The following is a 19327-nucleotide window of genomic DNA, read 5'->3' as shown; positions in this document are numbered from 1 at the left end:
CAATCTTCAAAAGGAATAAAATATTTTTAGACCGTAAACATACATCCAAGTACCCAATTTTGGCACAACTTAGATAAACATTCAGAATTGAACTAACAGCAATAATGGGTTCAAACTAACCATACTCTGCAACTTACAATAAGCAAAGTACAAACAGTATGAACCAAAAATCCATCAAATATCATGACACTTTACCATTAAAATCACTGAACTTAACTAATATTGAAGAAAGGAACCATGAAAACAAGAAGGCAGCAATAAAACACCAAACTTCAATGCTTTATTCATTGCTTTAAATGATGGTACAACAATTCTTGTTCAGCAACAACTACTCTACTCTATCCTACTTATTACTTCATTTTACAATGAGAGAGGCACTAGCCTATTATAGATATTTAATTTGGAATCAACAGCCAAGATTAAATCCATTCAATGACCTAGATTTGCCTTCTATAAGATCTAACAGCTTTTATTTAATGATTTCAACCACTTTCTAACCACTCCTCACTACTCCCACTATAGGACAAAATTTTACACGTCCAATGAATAGAAAAAGACAAAAGGAGCTTTTGTCACAAAAGAATGAAATAGCCAGCTAGAGAATAAGACGAAATAACTACTTTTAGAAATAATAATATATGGCTTTATAATATTACTTTAATTTGGCCAAAATATTATTATCTTACAATAAATTCTCTTTTTCCAATAAATCATTTCCATTTTATGTCTAGGTGTCCTTTTTGTTCCTGTATGTTTCCTATAACATTCTTCTGGTAATCAGTCACTGTTTTCCAGAATTTTGGAAATGACATTCTCTAGATTTTTGCATTGTCATGGTGGCCCTCAATCTCCATATTTTATCTCCAGCTCTATAGCACGTTCTTCATTGGTACATGTCTACTGATATTTCCAGATATTACAGGATATTCTATCAGAGCACGTCATAAAGCCATTTCTGTGAACATGTTACTTTCAATCTTCTTTAGAAAGACATCATCTTCAGAATTTTGCAAAGTTGCATGGACACGGATACAATACAAATACGGATACAGTATCGGATACGTATACAGCCATTTTTTAAGACCCCCAATATGGATACGGCTGGATACATCATTCATAAAAAAACACATACACATATATTTAACACAATTTTCTAAGTTATTCAAGAAGATTTTCATTACTTCAAAAGCAATATAGACACATAATGCTACATAAATAATGATAAACTGATTTAACATTTTACAATATGCAAAAATAATTGAGTTGCGTTGGAAGATAACCCAAAAAATGGGTCAATGAGATAGAAAAACATTTCATTTGTCTTTCTCATTTGGTGTAGGTTTTGTTTATACCAACTTTCTTTTTTAAAATGCATGAATGAAGTTTTTTAAAATTAAATTTAGGAAGATTTACGTCAAATTTTTAAAAAATCAAATCACATAGTATCTAGCATGGTTGGAAATCAAGGTTTTTTGGGCACATGTGGGTACAATATTTGACGTGTATCCTGGGATATATTGGATACATATCCATTTCGCAAACGGGAATGAATACAGGGATACGCGTGCCCAGGGAGGGACAAAGGAGTTTTCAGCTACTCTGGGATTTTGATCTTGCGCTTTCCCATTTCTTCTTGGTAACCATGTAGCATGCCTAGAAATGACATCTAGGGGTCATCAAATCATTAGCTTCTCTCTAGATGATCCTTCTCCTTGCAACTCTTCTACTAACTGCTCTTTACTTTGATCACATCCTCAACCTTTTCTCTGGACACTTCATCTTCCAACTTCATTCTAGTGGCATTAATCTGCAAGGGCAACTAGTTCTTATTTTACCCTTAAATACCTTAAGGATTTCTAGGGTTAGAATTTGTCATCAACACCTTAAGACAGCATTCACTTCGGCAGCAATCATCATATTCATTTCAACTTTTCTCTTGAACATATATGGATTGGGAAAGGCAAACTAAGGCACTCACTGACCTTAAGAAAACCTGGATTCTTTACTAATCCATTGGGAGATTACTCTTTTGCTATGCAAATACAATTTCATCTTATACACCATTTGGATTTTGATCTTAGAAACTAAGCTTTAGGGAAGTGTTTTGGGAACTTGAACTTGGAAGGCTGATTGGAAATTTGGAGTGAAAATTGACATCTCCATTTGGATCAGGAAACCTGGAATTTTGCACTTAAGAAAACCTCCAAAAAATTTGATATCTTCATCAGATTTAAACCAGAAATATTCACATCTAAAGCAATTTCAACATGAATATGAAAGCTCCAGAAAAACATTGTAAAGATTATGAATTGTTCGTATATATTGTTTATAGTAGGTTAAGTTGCATTTCACATTTAAAGAATTTTGTGTTGCATTGAAAAATGCAAAATAAAATGCTAATAGATAGATAGCAGACTTTAGTGTGCAAAAGAATCTATCAAGTTGGTGGTCATAGTATAGAGCCTCATACTTGATACATAAACTGTCATTCAAGGCCACAAGTTTGTAGTTCCTCCTTTGCTGAGAGGAATTTTTCTACATTTATCTTGATCCATTCTATCAAGAGCAACAAGCTAAACTCTAAGAGAGCGAAGAAGCTTATGATTGTACAAAGTGCCTTGCATCATATGGATCACAAGATGATTTAGTACAAAGAGAGTCGAGAAGCATGATGGGATTTAGAATTTTAGGAGCTCATGTAGATTACCAAATTTCAAGTTGCACTCATAAGGTTTATTGCAGTCCCATTACAGAAGCTAGACAATTTGATCAGCTCCAATGATGAAGAATATGCCATGACTTTTGCATGGGACAAGTTATATTAACCATTGTATTTTGTCTATGTTACTTTATAGTATTTTACTAGGTTGCCGGTTCGGGTTTGGGCACCAGTTCGGGTTCGAAGAACCGGTACGGCAAAATTTCGAAAAGGGGTTTGGGTTCGTTTGGCTTCGTTAGTACAAAAACATGTAAATTATATATATATATATGCAGCCTATAAGGATGAATTAAGATTAGCATGTCACATAGCATCATATAAACAACAAAACCAACATAAACTTGTAATCATAGCATCATGATCATACCATAACAGCATCATATACATCAAGTTTAATATCAAAATAATAAAATATTCAAGTATCATTGTTTCAACTTTCAACAGTTTAAAGTTTGATCATCAAATGGATTCTCTAATTCATCATCCTCATTCTTCGCCTCCTCATCATTGACATTGACATTGACATTAGATGAATCAATGCCAATGCCATTTACACTTGCACTTGCACTTTAAGTTTGCTCGCTATCTGAGTCATCAAATGCAACAAGCTGAGAAGTGAAATCATCCAAATCAGTATGTTTTGGCTCCATATCCCACATCTTCATTTCCCCTTGCTTGTAGTCATGTTGCTTGTGTGAACTGAGCCAAGTTAATGTTTTAAAACTCACTTTTAGGGTCATTTTAATTTTTTATGTGGTGGAATTTTAAAAAATGAAATTTTGCAAAAAAAAAAAATCCATTTTTGGGCTATCAGACCTTTGGGTTCGACCTGGGTCCTCTTGGGTTCGACCTAGGTCCTCTTGAGTTCGCCCTAGTTTGGACCAGGCCTGTGAATCACGAACCCTGTCTGAACCACAGGCGAACCAAACCCGAACCCCGAGCCAGGACCGGACCGGACCAGTACCAGGGGTCTAGGGGGCCGAACCCGGTAACTCAGATATTTTACTTTATATTTTGTATCCTAAACTTGATGAATAACATAAATTTAATACTACAAATACTTGTCAAATCATTAGATCATTTTATCATCAAATTGTCAAACATTGTATTTCAATATCTTTTAAATGGCATTCTTCTAGGACCTTCCTTTTAAATTTTGAATCGGGTATAAGACATGTCATTTTTTGTAAAATATGAAATTGCCAAAAAAAGTGTACTTGTTCTTTCGATCTATCTATGTAATATCCCAGATAATTTTTTTTGTTTTAAAGCAATAAGGATTACAAACAAACACCATAACCCGTTAAGGTTAGAAAATATAATCTCAATACTACTGAAAGTAACCCTCCACTTTTTGATCACCAAGAGCCCAATCTGGGAGAGTTAGAGCATGCGATGTTCCGGGGATCGTTAGCACCATAAACCAACTGAAAGCTGAATACAATAATGGGCGGCAAGCCAGCCCCTTCCGCTTATCCAGCAGGTAAGCAAGAAACTTGGCGGTAAACCAGCCAAGCGAACAACTCACCAAGACACAAATCACTCAACCGCAAAGTTTCTACGGGAGGACTGAATCACATCACAAACTCAACTCGACCGCTTATTCAGCGGGAGGACCATTACAAACATAAAATCACTCAACCACTTACTCAGTGGGAGGACAGAACTTCATAACTGAATTACAGAGCAAATAGGCGGCTAAGCCAACCTCTTCCACTTATGCAGTGGGCAAGCAACACCAGAAATGGTTAGTAGTACTACTACTTAACCTTACAATTCAGAAAGATAAGATTAGAGATAATATCTAGTGCAGATTACAACAAGAAACAACTAACAAATTAACTCAAATCATGCTACTACTGCTGTACCAAAAATCTGAAGTCAAACAAGCATGACTAGTCTCAACCGGCAACACCAAAATGATCATAACTCACTCAAATGAAGTCAGAAACACACCAAATCAAATGCGAATGAAAGTAATAACCTAGACGATGAAACATGAACACAAAACTTGCAATCCAATCGCCTCAAAACAATAGCACGCATCCCAATGCACCTTTGGAATGGTGTGGCCCAGCTGAAAGGTACGATTTGCAACTAAAAATCCAATTCTCCAAATCAATGGCTATAAAATTGCAGACTATATCGCCTCCATGCCACGTTTTGATAGAGCCAATACCCAGAACGAAAGAATCACTTGGTCAAGAGGTATGAGCAAAATAAAGTTTTAGCAACTCCGTGACCAGCAGCAAGAAAACACTCCAAAATCCACACAAAACACTCCACACTCAGCAAAACACTCTCTAACAACACTAGAAATACAAGAAACACAGCTAGGTACTATCTCCCAAGTACGAAACTGAGACTTAGCTAGGAAGCCACACTTCGAAGCTCAGATTTCAATCGCCAAACCGACAGCATAACAATGCAATTTCATAAGATATCCGGGAGGCCAAGCACCTGTATTTATAGTTTTTTTCCCTCTAAAATTCAAATGTAAATGCTCACAAATTCACCTCTCCAAATTTCATTCCATTTCACTAACATATGGCATCCAAATGACATTTCGTTCCATTTCCTAAGGTGGGCACCCAAGTTGCATTTTAACCAATAATTAAACAAGTTCGAACTTGCCTAAGTCTTCAACAATAACTTAATACATTCTCCAAATTTCAACGCCTAACTTAGGGAAATATAACATTGATATTAGATATAAATATGTCTTTTCCTAAGTCGCCCAATATATCATTAATCAGTAATAAAATAATTAAATATTAAACCTTAGGATAAGGAAATAATATTTAATTAAATCACTTATGACTCCAATACTGATTATCAACAAAATCCAAGATGAAGCTGAGCAATGAAGACCACTGAACTGCTACAGGAACAGTACCCTGTCCAAACTACTAAAAATAGAATTGCTCAATACTGCCACTTACTAAAAATAGTAAGTCATGGAATACTCCTCCAAAAAACATGATCTTCACACCCAGAGAAAGAGCTTGGAAAGCTCAGTAAGACAACATCATCCAAACAGCCAAACCCCAACTTACTAAAAATAGTAAGTTCTCACTTCACCAAAGAATCAAATGCATGTTATGCCACCCTGGAGCTCATGAAAAACCCAGAAGGAAACCATAGACAGAACTAAAGAATTCCCTCCTGGTAAACCCTAAAAAGATCGAACAGAACTCCACAAAAGTTGGAAACCCTAATTCTCCTTTCCAAATAGCCTACGGGTCTCTGGAATAGGCCAATGGACCACTAAACTAATCACTGCGGAGAAGGAGACATTACAATCTAGTTCTTGAAAAATAGTGATGGTCATCTCATCATTTGCATGGTCAGCTAATATTTATTCCTTCCATCACAATTCCACCACAAATATGAAAAGCACTTGATTATACTTGGGAGTTGGGGTGGGGCCATGAATCAGTATAATAACAAAATTTTACTTCTCAAAACTTGATTAGATGCAATATCAATACTTTAATAAGCTTAATTGACCACACATGTAAGATCTAGCTAGTAAGAACACAAATGAACACACAATACATGGAAACCCTTGTGGTAGAAAACCATAAAAATATTGCTTTTGTATTGAGAACTTCTTACAAATTTCGTAGGCACCAACCCCACTGGAGACAACAATCCCCACAGTTGAGCACCAACTCAGCAAGAGACACCAATCTCTTTGAGTGAGACGCTCCAATCTCCTAATCTCACAAAGTAGAAAGCACCAACCTCTGTAATGCAAAGTAATAGTAGTGTTGGATCTGCCCTAGATCCCTTCAAGGTTTTCAACAAAACTGCCCACTCCTTCACACAAATCTGCCTTGAACTTCTGCTCACAAATCTCCACTCAGGTTTGCAATATGATATTCAAAATATGCTCAAAGATCTGCACTAACTGCACATGAACCTTCACTATGAGCTTCAATGATCTTCCCTTACAGATCTAGCATGAGTTCACTCCAATATTACTTCACAATGTGGAATCAAATGAGTCCCATAAATCTGCTCAAATATTTGACAAATAATTTCTGCAATAAAACTTTTTTTCTGCCCTTCATACACCAGTAAGTCTGCTCTAGATCAGAAAGATATTGCAATTGAATTGGAGGTTAAATGATCCTCAACAATCCTCTACTTTACACCTCCAATATGCCCTGTCACCAACGATAACACCTCTCTAAAACAGATTGGCCAGCCTTAAGTAATAAACATTTATTTAATTTTATCTTTCCCAAAGATGGCACCACAATTCATGAGGTCAGCCAAGGCAGAGGAAATATTTAAAACTCCCTCCAATTTGGGCGCTCAACATCACTAGGTTGGCCAGCAATTGAGAATTATTTTTATTGCTTAATTTTCTTCCACCAAGGTGGGCACTTATCCCAAAGGAGGTCAGCCAGGACATAACATGTTTTTATTTAATTTAAAAAGTACCTAAATTTGATTAGGTCAGTCAGCATTAATATTTGTTTTGATGCTATAAAATATGTTGCTCCTTATTTATTTATAACATCTCTACTTTATTATAAGTTTTCTCTACTTATTCAAACTCAAAAGGTCTGCTCAAATAAATCTTGTAACTCTACTCCAAAATGCCACTGATTAGTCCTTGACATCAATGACAATAATCCAACAATCGCCACCTTTATCATTGATGGCAACCCTGAAAAAAAATAAACTTGCAAAAACAACTGGCTGACTGTAACGCTCCACCTGATTGTAATGCTCCCCCTTACTCAACTTCTCCCCCTTTGACATCAACGACAAAGGGTATCCGAGGCTAATTGAATAAGATAATGAATAGCTCCCCCTAAACACTTGCTGCACCTAAAGAACTTAGTGAATGAATGATAGTGACCTCACTCTCAATTTGTCTCTTAGGTACTCAAAAGTTTCTTTTAGAAGAGGTTTTGTGAAGATGTCGACAATCTACTCCTTTGTAGCAACATACTCCAACTTAACTTGTTTCTCAAGTACTTGCTCCCTCAAGAAATGATACTTAACCGGAATATGCATTGTCCTTGAGTGCATAACTGGATTCTTTGATATGTTAATGGCACTTGTATTATCACAAAGTATGGGAATGGGATTCTCATACTCAACATTGATATATTTCAATGTTTGTTTCATCCATAGAACCTGTGTACAACAAGTTGCTACAACAATATATTCTACCTTTGTTGTGGATGGCGAAACTAATGCTTGTTTCTTGTTTAACCAAGATACAAGACAATTAAAACAATAATTCAAATGATATACATAAACACACAACCACACAAGAAAACACCAAATATATGTGGAAACCCAAAAAGAAAAAACGATGATGAGAATAGCTGCTTGGATCTACTACCCAAATCCAGCCTCACAAAATAATAGATCACTTACAATATGAAGTAGGTACCAACCTACCAAAGACACTAGCCTCCAATCACATTTGCAGGCATCAACCTACACAAGACACCAATCCCCTACGCTAAGCTCTAAGCACCAACTCAATATGTGAGACACCAATCTCCCAATATACAAAAGATATGATTTGTGGACCTTCAAGGCTGAATATTCAGCTTCTTTCCAATCTAAACAACATTAGAACTACCTCACATAGTGCATATGATCTTTTGATAAAACCACAAAATGAATGAGATGCAAATCACCTTGCATTGCTCCAACTTCACATCAACTATGACACATCGGATAATTACATTTACACTTGCACACTAGGAATGAACCTAGATTAACTATATATGTGTTACAATAACAATTACAATCATATGTTGTCCTAAGAAAAGATTAATGCATCTGCAAGTCAGCCATGAGCATAAACCATCACCAAACGTGTAATAGGCCAGGTCCAAAAGCCTACACAGTACTCTAGAAGAAAGATCACACTATACATTACCTAATGTAGCTTAATCGAGTCCCAATGGTCATCCACATGCTATCTCTGGTGAGCACAAGTTACAATCCTCTTGCGCATCAAACCGAAACATCAACCCGATCGACCAACTCACACAATGACCACTCTGTAACTTCTATCTTTATGTCTACAAAATCTCAACTCCGAAAACTCTGGAAACTAACACAACGTGTAGACATACTCTCCTTCCAAACGGAAGGTCATAACTCTCAAGTGCACTAGAATGCAAAGCATAACAAATTGCCAGTGTAAACACTAGGTTTGAGAGACAGACCTCAAAATATTCCGCAAACCATTTCCGGATCACCTCAAACAACAATAATAGATAAAAGAAGACACAACAAGCTTCTGCAACAGATATAATCAACATAGCATGTCACTAACTTTCCAGATTCTACCAAAACTCAAATGCACAAACACAAACACGGCAGTAATCGTACTCTTCCCAATACCTTGACAAAACTAACTTGAACCTTTGACATCAACGACAACCTTTTTCCAACAATCTTCCTCTTTGTCATTGATGGTAAACTAACAAACAAAATGCTCCCCTAAGAATAAGACTCCTTGAACAAATTTTGTCATCCAAGCATGTTGCATTTCTCTCTCCCCCTTTGACATCAATGGCAAATGGCTACTTTGACTCTTCTGATTCAAACTATTCTTCACCACAAGATCACCAAGCCTTCTTGCATAAGGGAGTCAACACTCCCCCTCAACCTATACTTCTTCTAGAACATCAAATAGGAGAGAGTGCTCCCTCTCATCCTCTGTCTAAAGAACTCAAAAGTATTGTCATATTCTTCCTTTTTATACCAAGGCCAACTTTCATCTCTTTTCACAAGAGGCATTCTATTTCCTTCGTCTCAATAAAATCATCAATTTTTGTGTTAAAACCATAGAAACGGGACTCGGACTCAGTGCAAACTCAGCAAGGGTGACTCGACTCAGGACTCGGGACTCGGATCGGCCAGGACTCGGCAGGACTCGGCAAAGTGAAAAACCCAAGAAATTTAGCGATTTTTAAGGATTTAAAACTTGTTTCATGCACCCTTTATTAAACAAGCCTTAAATACACAATAACATCATCAAATAGAAGTTAATTTGATCACATACACAAGTATACATCGATCACATTATTATAAACGCAAATTGTAGCTAAAGGATATAGCAACCAATAACCATAGATATATAAATAGTGTCAAATGTAAAAATATTACATAACTCATGGAATATGAAATCCATGACATCAAAATTCAAATGTTCCAATTCCACACATATATCAAAAGTAAAACAACTACAAGTCTATGGCTCAAAGGAGCCTGGGTCCTTCCTACAAAGGCGTCTAATCCATGACTCGGCCATGACTCGCTGAGTCCGGATCCGAGCCACCCAGGACTCGCCAAGGGTCACTCGGCTCGTGACTCGCCGAGTTTTGGTGAGTCATGGCGAGTCACAGAACTCTAGTTGAAACTGACCTCAACAAGCTCACCGGAACTTCTCTCTATGATTATACATTTTTCCATACCAAATGCAGCAATGTAACCTTTATCTTTGGATCCATCACACATCTCAGATTGATCGTGAAATGCAGTATTAGTGATAATTGAATTTCAGGATTCTATTCCTCTTTCTTTCTTTTTAACACCTCAAATTTATTCTTCTGATCAGCAGAAGTGTTTTCCTTTCTATCTGGTTTAGAATTCTTCACAAAATTACTTCTACAATATCTTGCAATATGCTCAAAATTATTGCACTTGTAACACATCAAATGCGGATATATGCTAAGGATGTTGAAAATTTGAAATATCACTTCATGGAAGGAAGTTGGAATTCCTTGGATTCTTATGGATGAGGTTCAGATGTGAAAGCTAATCGTGTGTCTTGATATAAAAATTTCACTCAGCAAAAATTTGGGAGGTATCATTTGAGGGACATTGCAGATTATCTGATTTTTTTAATTACACTACCTGCCAAATTTTCCAGCATATTGATTTTAGATTATGCCAGTTAAACTCTTTCCACGAGTCTTGAGATCTCCTATACTCTTCCTCTTTGCACAGTCAATAAACAAACAGCTTAGTTCTTATTACAGACAGTCTCCTTCATTTATTCTAATGAGATTTTTAATGGCTTTCTCTAATGATAAGGCAATTTCAGACCTCAAATCATCATCTATGTGATATATAGATAAGTCATCCATTATTGTGTTGCCCCACACAGCTAATATAGTGGCTTTTACCATTGCTGAAGCCTGATACTAAAGATGAAACTGCTAGAAATAAACAGATAATGCTGAGTATGAACAAATTTTCAAAAGCTGAAAGTAATAGATATCTAAAACTATTAGAAATGTGAAATTGTCAAAGGGAGAAACTAAAACTGAACCTTCAGAAGAATAGAACACAATAACTGTTAGAGTAAAAGGGTATTAGTTTACTTAATTAATTAAATCATATAGATTTAATAATTAAGTCACCTTTTCTCTATTTCACTTAAGCTAAATTTAGGAAGCTAAACTTAGGGATATTAATAATTTATTTATTTAATTTATTATTAATTATTAATTGCTTTTAGGGTTTTCCCTTTTAGGTTTGATCTCCTTTTATAAGGATTGATCCCTTTTGTAATTCATTATCTGATTATCATTATTGCATTCTTTTGCTCTAGATTTCCAAAGCAATCTTTGTGTTTTGTGAATCTTCCATTGTTGTGACAAGTTATTTGCATACAGGTGTTCACTAGGTTCAGCGAGGTTGTATTCTACAACTTTAACATGGTATCAGAGCTTCAAACCTGAGGCTTTCTTGTTCGTTTGATTGGGAGATTCTACCTATAGCGGGTCTTCTATGCAATTTGGGTTGATTTGGACCCCACCATTGACTCCGGCACGTGCAAAATAATCAAGATTGACCTCTTGTTTGTCAATTTTTTATTCACAGGGTTAGATCTGTGACGGTTTGAAGATTTAGTTTTTTTTCTGATCCAGGAGGGGCACCTATTTTTTGGAGCAATTTGCGCAAAAAAGGACCTCACGGTTGGATTCAGGAAGCTGATTCCATAAATTTTCATATATAATTTGACCAATTTGGGCTTTAGAGACCTCTGAGGCAATTTTTTTTGCTTGTACGGGTCAATTTAGCTGCGGGCACACAAATCAAAGCAAAACCTGGGGGTAGCTGAAAAATATGGGCACTTTGGCACAAAACGAAGGTCCCCATCACGCTCAGAAGGCCCAAAAACCCCTAAATCGCCTAACAAATCGTCAAAATCGGAGGTCAGAAATTTTTATTGGCATGCTTTATGAGGCACGGAAATTCGTATGGACAATTGCTACATGGCCATCTTTTGACCCTCTTTGTACCCTAAAAGAGGGGTTTTTGTCTTTTGGCCATAACTTGGGCATACGATATCGTTTTTTGACAAACGAGATATCGTCAGAAAGATGGTTTCGTCTACTTTCCAAATATGCAGGTTTCATCACCTGTTTTTGCTGTTGGTACATTCTACAGCCATTTGAAGTCAGAGGTGTTGTTTTTAGTCCCAAACTCATAACTTTTCACCAGTTTCTCCGTTTTTTGTGATTCTAGCGGCGTTGGGACGTTGTTTCAAAGCTCTTCACAGCCATCCATGCACTTTTTCTAGATTTTACTCCAAGTACATTTTATTCAGTTTTTTTTGTTTTCACACTCTGGTGAATTAGTTGGACATATGAGACCGTGGAAACTTCTCGTTTGCGTGGGATGACTTGTTTTTGGCTGTTCTTCATGTATTTCCAATCTTATGTTTTTTTTGGCATTTTAAGCTTTCATTGTAAGCACTTATGATTTTGAAAATGCACTGAGATAAAGTGCCTCTGTATTGCACATATATTACGGGATCTTGCACATCAGTTTTGTGCCTTATTGTACTCGTACTATGATATAAAGTGCCATGGGGTTTTGATGTTTGCCTTTGTTTGCCTTCATACCTTTCTCATGCAGGTGTGCCTTGGTTTGCACACCCTTTGTATTTGCTTGTACTTTCATGTCTGCACGGTCAGATGTTCTTGGTTCTTCTTCATGCACTACATTATGGCTTTCAGATTCAGTGTACCTGTCATACCTCTCCCTTGTCAGCATTATGGGGAGGTTTCTACTGTTGGTGCTAATGCTTCCTTGGTTTCGCGTTGGAGTGAACTATGTATTCAGTATTTGTTCCTATGTACTAGGCGGATGCAGCGGCTAGTTACCCATGCATTTCGGTGCGATGGAATACTTACCATATGGACACTCTTGCATTCCTATTTCTAGAGGCGACCTTCCATTTTTTCATTTGATTAGTTCTTCAAACTATCGATACTTGTGCCATCTGTATCTTTGGGTTACAGATGTTTTGCCTATGTTTGTCATCTGATTTGGATTCGAGTAGTGTCATTAAGGGCACTCATACAGATTCATGTATTCTTAATCATGATCATCTTTTGTTTCAAAGGAGGTTCTTATTTCAGCATCATAGCAGTCTTTCTACGACAGAGTTTGCAGCTTCTTCATGCTTCAGTGATTCTTCATGCTCGTCTTTTATTCCTATCTTTTGGAACATTCTTGTTTGGAGGCTTCTTAGTCCTTCATTTGAGCTTTCATCTCTTCTTGGAGAGGAGTTTTGTTCCCACAGGGTTTTATCCTTTTCTCCACTTCACAGAGATTTCATTTGTACTTGGGTACCTCATCAGGCCTTGTTGCCGACACCCATTTTTAGCTTTCTAGCATCTAGTCCTTAGTTTTTTAGCTTCTCCATAACTTCATCTTAAGGGGGGGTGTTAGAGTAAAAGGTATTAGTTTACTTAATTAATTAAATCATATTGATTTAATAATTAAGTCACCTTTTCTCTATTTCACTTAAGCTAAATTTAGGAAGCTCAACTTAGGAATATTAATAATTAATCTATTATTAATTATTAATTGCTTTTAGGTTTGATCTCCTTTTATAAGGATTGATCCCTTTTGTAATTCATTATCTGATTATCATTATTGCATTCTTTTGCTCTAGGTTTTCAAAGCAATCTTTGTGTTTTGTGAATCTTCCATTGTTGTGACAGGTGTTCACTAGGTTCTGTGAGGTTGTATTCTACAACTTTAATAGTAACTCTCAAAAGAAGCCAATGAATACTAGATAAAAATAAGAACTAGAGTCTTTTTCTATCACTACAGATAAAATATAGTTATAACAGAATAAAAAAATTGATGAATAGTACATAAAATTAAAAAATACTTTCCAAATGCCAAATCAAGACAAATACAGGATAGTTAAACAAGTGTTTCTTTCCCATGTACAAAAGCTTCTCTTCCAAAACATAGCAATCTTACAACCTAGAGATTTTTTTTATAATTGCTTTCACCTTTGTGAATGTGAGTTTACTATAGGTTTTGTAATGTCCCCTCCTAAGTCCTCTCAGATTTTTTTTGGTGGAGATTGGCCTACTATTGGGGTCCCGTAGATCAGCAAGGTGGTATGGGACCCAACCCGGGGTTGTGGGATCCAGTTTGGGAGCTTCGCAGGTCTTCCAATTGGTTTTTGGAAGTTATTTCTATGGTTAAAATTGAAATTCTAATGTTGGCCTTATGTGAATAGTGAAAAGTGAATAGTAACTGAAAAACATAAGGTTGAATAGTGAAAAGTGACCCCCTACATAGTAACTCAAGTTGTTTTTTAAAAAGGGGCCATTTTGTCAAGGAGAAAATAGACCCTCAAGTTCAATTTTAAGTTTTTAAGGTCTAAAGTGAACCCTCTCATGGATCGAACTTCTTGGAGAGATATAAAAAGCAACTTTCATAACATTCATTCATTCTTACCTCTCCATTTTCAAATCAGCAGCTTGCATGAGTGTTTCAATAGCTTTGGGCTTCTAGGAATGCCAACTTTTGGAAGATTTGAGGGATTTGGATGAAAACCCATCTCTCCAGGTATCAGTTTCCATCAAAATACAGCTTCGATGTGCATATGGCAGCCTTCTTTGGGGATTTATGAGCAGATCTATCAGTTTGAGGGCAGATTTTCTACAATTAGTTGCAGGGTAGACCTTTTAGAGGTCATTACTATCTATTTCCAGCTCTATTTTAGTCAGCCGCTACATTTTGGGATGAAAGATTTCAAACCCTAGAGTCTATTTAGGGTTTTACCATTATTTGGAGCTGATTTCTAAATTTTTATCGGTTGGAATTTTACATCAGATTTACGAGCACATGTTAATGGTATGTTCATTGCTCTTTTAAGCAAAAATGAAAGTTCTTGATTATGTTCCTTATGTGTTATGCATTTTGTTATGTTAAATCAGCAATCTCTTTTATGTAATATTCAAGAATCTTGCTTAAACTTCAAAACCAATCAAAACAAAAACAAAAACCAGTCAAACCCCATCCAAACATACGCTGGCCAAAGACTTATCAGCAAATAAACATTGCACAAAACCTCCTAATTTGGATCAGATTGGGTGAAAATTGGATTGGGGATCTTTCAAGTTTTTATAGTGGCTTTCCCTTTCTGAACCTTTATGCAAATTGGACATGTAATTTAAAGTTTCCTTTGCCTTCCTATCTAACAAAAAACACACTTAATGAACCAAAACCCAAATGGCCCAAACTCAAGCTTATTACTTTTTAGCATTGTAAGACCTACTATCATCCAATGTAACAAAACAAATCTATTTCACATGTTATATGCTTTGTTGCAATCTAGGTAGGAAATCCTTCTGAAAGATGTCAGTGTCCTTTAAGGCTACAAATAAGTTCTCTTCCCTCTCCCATCAGCATTATTTTTGTTTCCAACATGTCCACAATTTTATGTGCAATATTTCAACAGAATCTGTTATTGTTTTGTCAATTACGTTTATTTAGATGCCAGGAAAGGAATTAAAGAAGGTTGTACTTATGCTTATTTATAAAGTGAAATTGAACACAAAGAACATAGAACTATAGTCTTTGAACTAGAGCCCACATATGATATGATGAATGCATACAACAAAAAGGCCCTGCCAGTTCCCACTGCAGAAATGGTTGACTCGTGAATGTCATGCCACACTGAGCATTTGAGTTTTGCTCAAACAAAGATTTGACAGTATATTGCTTCCTCTCCTTCAGGATTCAGCAATGGCTTTAACACACATATAGTGCTTAATAGATACACATTGCACACTAATTTCATACATAAGTTTCTCATTTGCATGTGTGTATGCAATATACAATAACATTGTTGCTATGATGGCGAATAAAAGATGAGACATCAACTATGCCAAGGTGGATGTATGTTCTGAGTCTTTTGACTTAAGTCTTCTTGAAAAGAAACCTCACATCTATAAGATATAGATATATTTTTTACAGCAATATATATGCCAACAGTAACACTGTAACACTATTCCTCAACCTGTGAATGTAATCCTTCCCAGTTATGGTTTTGTATGAAAACATATTCCCACTTTATAAATTTTTCCGGAGTCTAAACAAGTATAGTATCCCTTCTTGGCTTTGTAGGAAATGAACTGAACTTCTCATTTTAACACATCTTTTTGGTCCTGCATAAAATTAGAATTGCATAAATAAATACCCCTATATAAAAGCAGCATGCATTTTCAAAATCAATGATTTAGCATTTGCTCAGGAAATTATCACACAGTAATGATGAAGAAAGAACACTCACGAAGCAATATACAGTAAGGTAAAGAAAGTGATCAATGGTTAATTTCAAAGGCACCTGTTGTTCCCTGGAATAATCTACATCACTGAACCATGTCTCATCAACTACTGTATCTGGACCTCGAGGCCTCCTATTATATGCAACTGCTGCCATAGAGGATGTTATTACTACCCTCTTCACAGATGGTGTTTTGGCACATGCTTCAAGAACATTGATCGTACCCTTAACTGCTGGGTCAAGTAATTCAGCCTGCAGTACCATAAATTTGTTACAGAAGAAAAATAGACAATCAAAATTGGAAACAAAAACTCGACATATACAAAGCAAATTTACTTAAAATCAAAAAGCAGGATGAAATAAGGCATAAGCACACAAAATATGAAAGAAGGAAAAATTAGCATGACATAAGGTTCTTCAAGAAAGGGCCAGGGAAGACGATCCAACTGAAAATAAGTGTGCAACAATTAGAATACAAAGGCATATAAAAGCAACAGAATAAATTATTTCTCTAAATAGTCCAACTCCTTTCAAGAGTACACAAACAACCTCTATTGTACAAGGATCATAGAATATATACTAGATTACAGCTTGAATTGGTTAACCATGTCCATAACTGGCACGACCAAGCAATCAAGAGTTCATAACCATTCAAAGCTCAAGCTGTTAACAGAACCAGGTCAGTTTTCCTAAACTGCAAGTCACTTTTAGGCTTTTAACACTGCTTTCCAAAGTATTGCTTTTTTTTTATATTATGTTTGTCCACAATAGCTAGAACATGACAAATCAGAATTCCTTCAGATTATCGAAACTAATCATGGATGGACAGTCAATTAGCAGAACATTAATGTGTAATTCTAAATCAGAAGGAAAAACAACTTAGTTTTACAGCTTACTCATCCAAATACAAATTTTCTGATCAATTTCACAGGTTTGTACTACTAATTCTTCTCACTATTCAGTTTTATCCAAGTTCTAAATGCAATATAATGAAATCCCTTTTTAGTTTACATGCAATCTTCAAGAGGAACAATGAATGTTCCCCTACACACCAAATTTATTAGTGCCCTAAAGACAAGCCTAGCGGACATTGACCAGAAATCTCTAAGGTTACATTTGAATTACAAACTACACTAGGAAAGAACTTTAAAAACTAAACCAGCAAAGATCATAGATAATATCTAGGTTTTCAGTTCAGGTTCAGATTTGGGTCCAGGATTGATGGATTCATTTGCGGGTTCGGTCAAAAACAAATTTGGGGTTCGTTTTGGCTTAGTCAATACAAAAACATATAAAATCAGAAATATATGCATATTTGCAACAGTAATTAAGTTCAAAATACATAACCATACTAATAGTCAAATAACATAGCAAAATACACCATCATATTAATAGTCAAACATTAGTCAAACTTGACTATCTTGATATATATTGAAGTTCAAAAATAATAATGTCAAGTGTCAACAATCAGCCATCATTGATCAAATATCATATGGGTCATAAATATATCATCATCCTCCTCCATATTAGATGATCTATATTGTGATAAACTAGAAGAACCACAAATAGTGCCACTGGCACTGGCATTGGCATTGGCATTGGCATTGGCACTAGCATTGGCACGGGCATTGGCATTGGCACTAGCACAAGCACTGGCATTGGCACTAGCACTGGCACTAGCACTCTCATGCTCACTAGGTGGCTTAGAGTCATTATCAACTTCGAAGGTGCTTTGGCTCAATATCCCACATCTTTGTCTCCCCTTCTTTGTAGACACTTTGGCTGTTGTGATGCTCCCTTCCTAAGTACAAATGTTTCTAACAGGGGTTAGCCTATCATCAGGGTTTCCGTAGGCGTTTCGAAAGTTTGGGGTCAATCTCCTATTTTTTAGGAGGGTTCCTATTTTTTCGAAGACTACCAATTGACATGTTGACCACCTAGAGGCCTGTGGAGCATAGCAAGGGGTTTCATGAGCATTTACAATTGATCAAAGATAGTCTCCTATTTTTTAGGAGAAACCTTATTTTTTAGGAGGTGACTGTCAGTTGCCCTACTCCATCTAGTCTTCACCCTAGTATCAGCAGCAGCTTCAGTTTTCAGCTTGGGGATCAGGTGATGGATTCAAAATAGGAAATTGAAATATCAAATTAATAACTTTAACATTTTAATTAGCATAATAAAGTATTAATAAAGTGCCCCCCTTCCTACATATCAGGTTGTGGAGACAAACCTGATATGTAGGAAGGGGGGCCACTTTATTAATAAAGTGGAGCTCTGGAGACCAAGGATCATATCAGGTTGTGGAGACAAACTACATGAGTGCAATACTTCCTAGGGGCTGATTTATTCATATATTTCAGTAGTAACAGCAGAAGAATTCACAAGCTACAGGTTGTAGCATGGTTATTGAAAAGAAATATTGTAGATCTGGACTTTTGGGAGGCCACTTGCAACATTGAACCAAAGAACTCAGCCAGCCGTACCATCATCAGAGTTGTTGCAGCCAAACCCCAACTGGACTTATGGTTTCAGACCTAATTAGTGACTGGTCAAACTTCAAAATCGGATCAGACCAAAGGAAGGCGTACTATGGTGTTTTCTCATGCCCTAGGTGATTGATCTGCTGTTCTAGATTGTATTTCAGACCTGTACTTAGTAGTACGGGTATGTTCTGTGACCTTTTTCACACATCGCCCCATTGCAAATGGAGATCCTCTCTTTTCCTTCTTTCTAGGGTTTTTGTTAGTGCCCGTTGCCTTCCGCTTTAGTTTTGCCAAGCCTTGCTCAGTTTTGAATGGTTCGAGTCCTAGAGATTGAAAGTTAGTTTTTGCAAGCCGAGTGATAACATAGTTCGGATACCGTCAAAGTGCCTAGAAAGGCCGAGGGTCGAAGAACGCAATCGATTTGGACGAATTTGAACAACTTTCTATTTTTAGAAAGTTTGTTTTTTTGCTTTTTCCTATTTTTTAGTAAGTTTCATTTTTGGCATTTTTAGCCCAATCCCCGGT

At 36.3% G+C, this 19327-nt stretch overlaps 1 protein-coding gene across 1 annotated transcript in view; it reads right to left on the bottom strand.

Annotated features, from left to right (window-relative positions):
• LOC131060728 (phenylacetaldehyde reductase) overlaps positions 1–19327 on the bottom strand; it is a 184677-nt gene that overhangs the window by 111439 nt on the left and 53911 nt on the right. Inside the window, exon 3 of the mRNA XM_057994078.1 lies at positions 16380–16571. Coding sequence (XP_057850061.1) covers positions 16380–16571 — 192 coding nt within the window. The remainder of the gene's footprint in view (positions 1–16379; positions 16572–19327) is intronic.

The sequence above is a fragment of the Cryptomeria japonica genome, chromosome 10 (genome assembly GCF_030272615.1).
Source record: "Cryptomeria japonica chromosome 10, Sugi_1.0, whole genome shotgun sequence".
Classification (NCBI taxonomy): Eukaryota; Viridiplantae; Streptophyta; class Pinopsida; order Cupressales; family Cupressaceae; genus Cryptomeria; species Cryptomeria japonica.
Note: the sequence above shows the minus strand (reverse complement) of the source record. Positions and strands in the feature narration are given on the sequence as shown.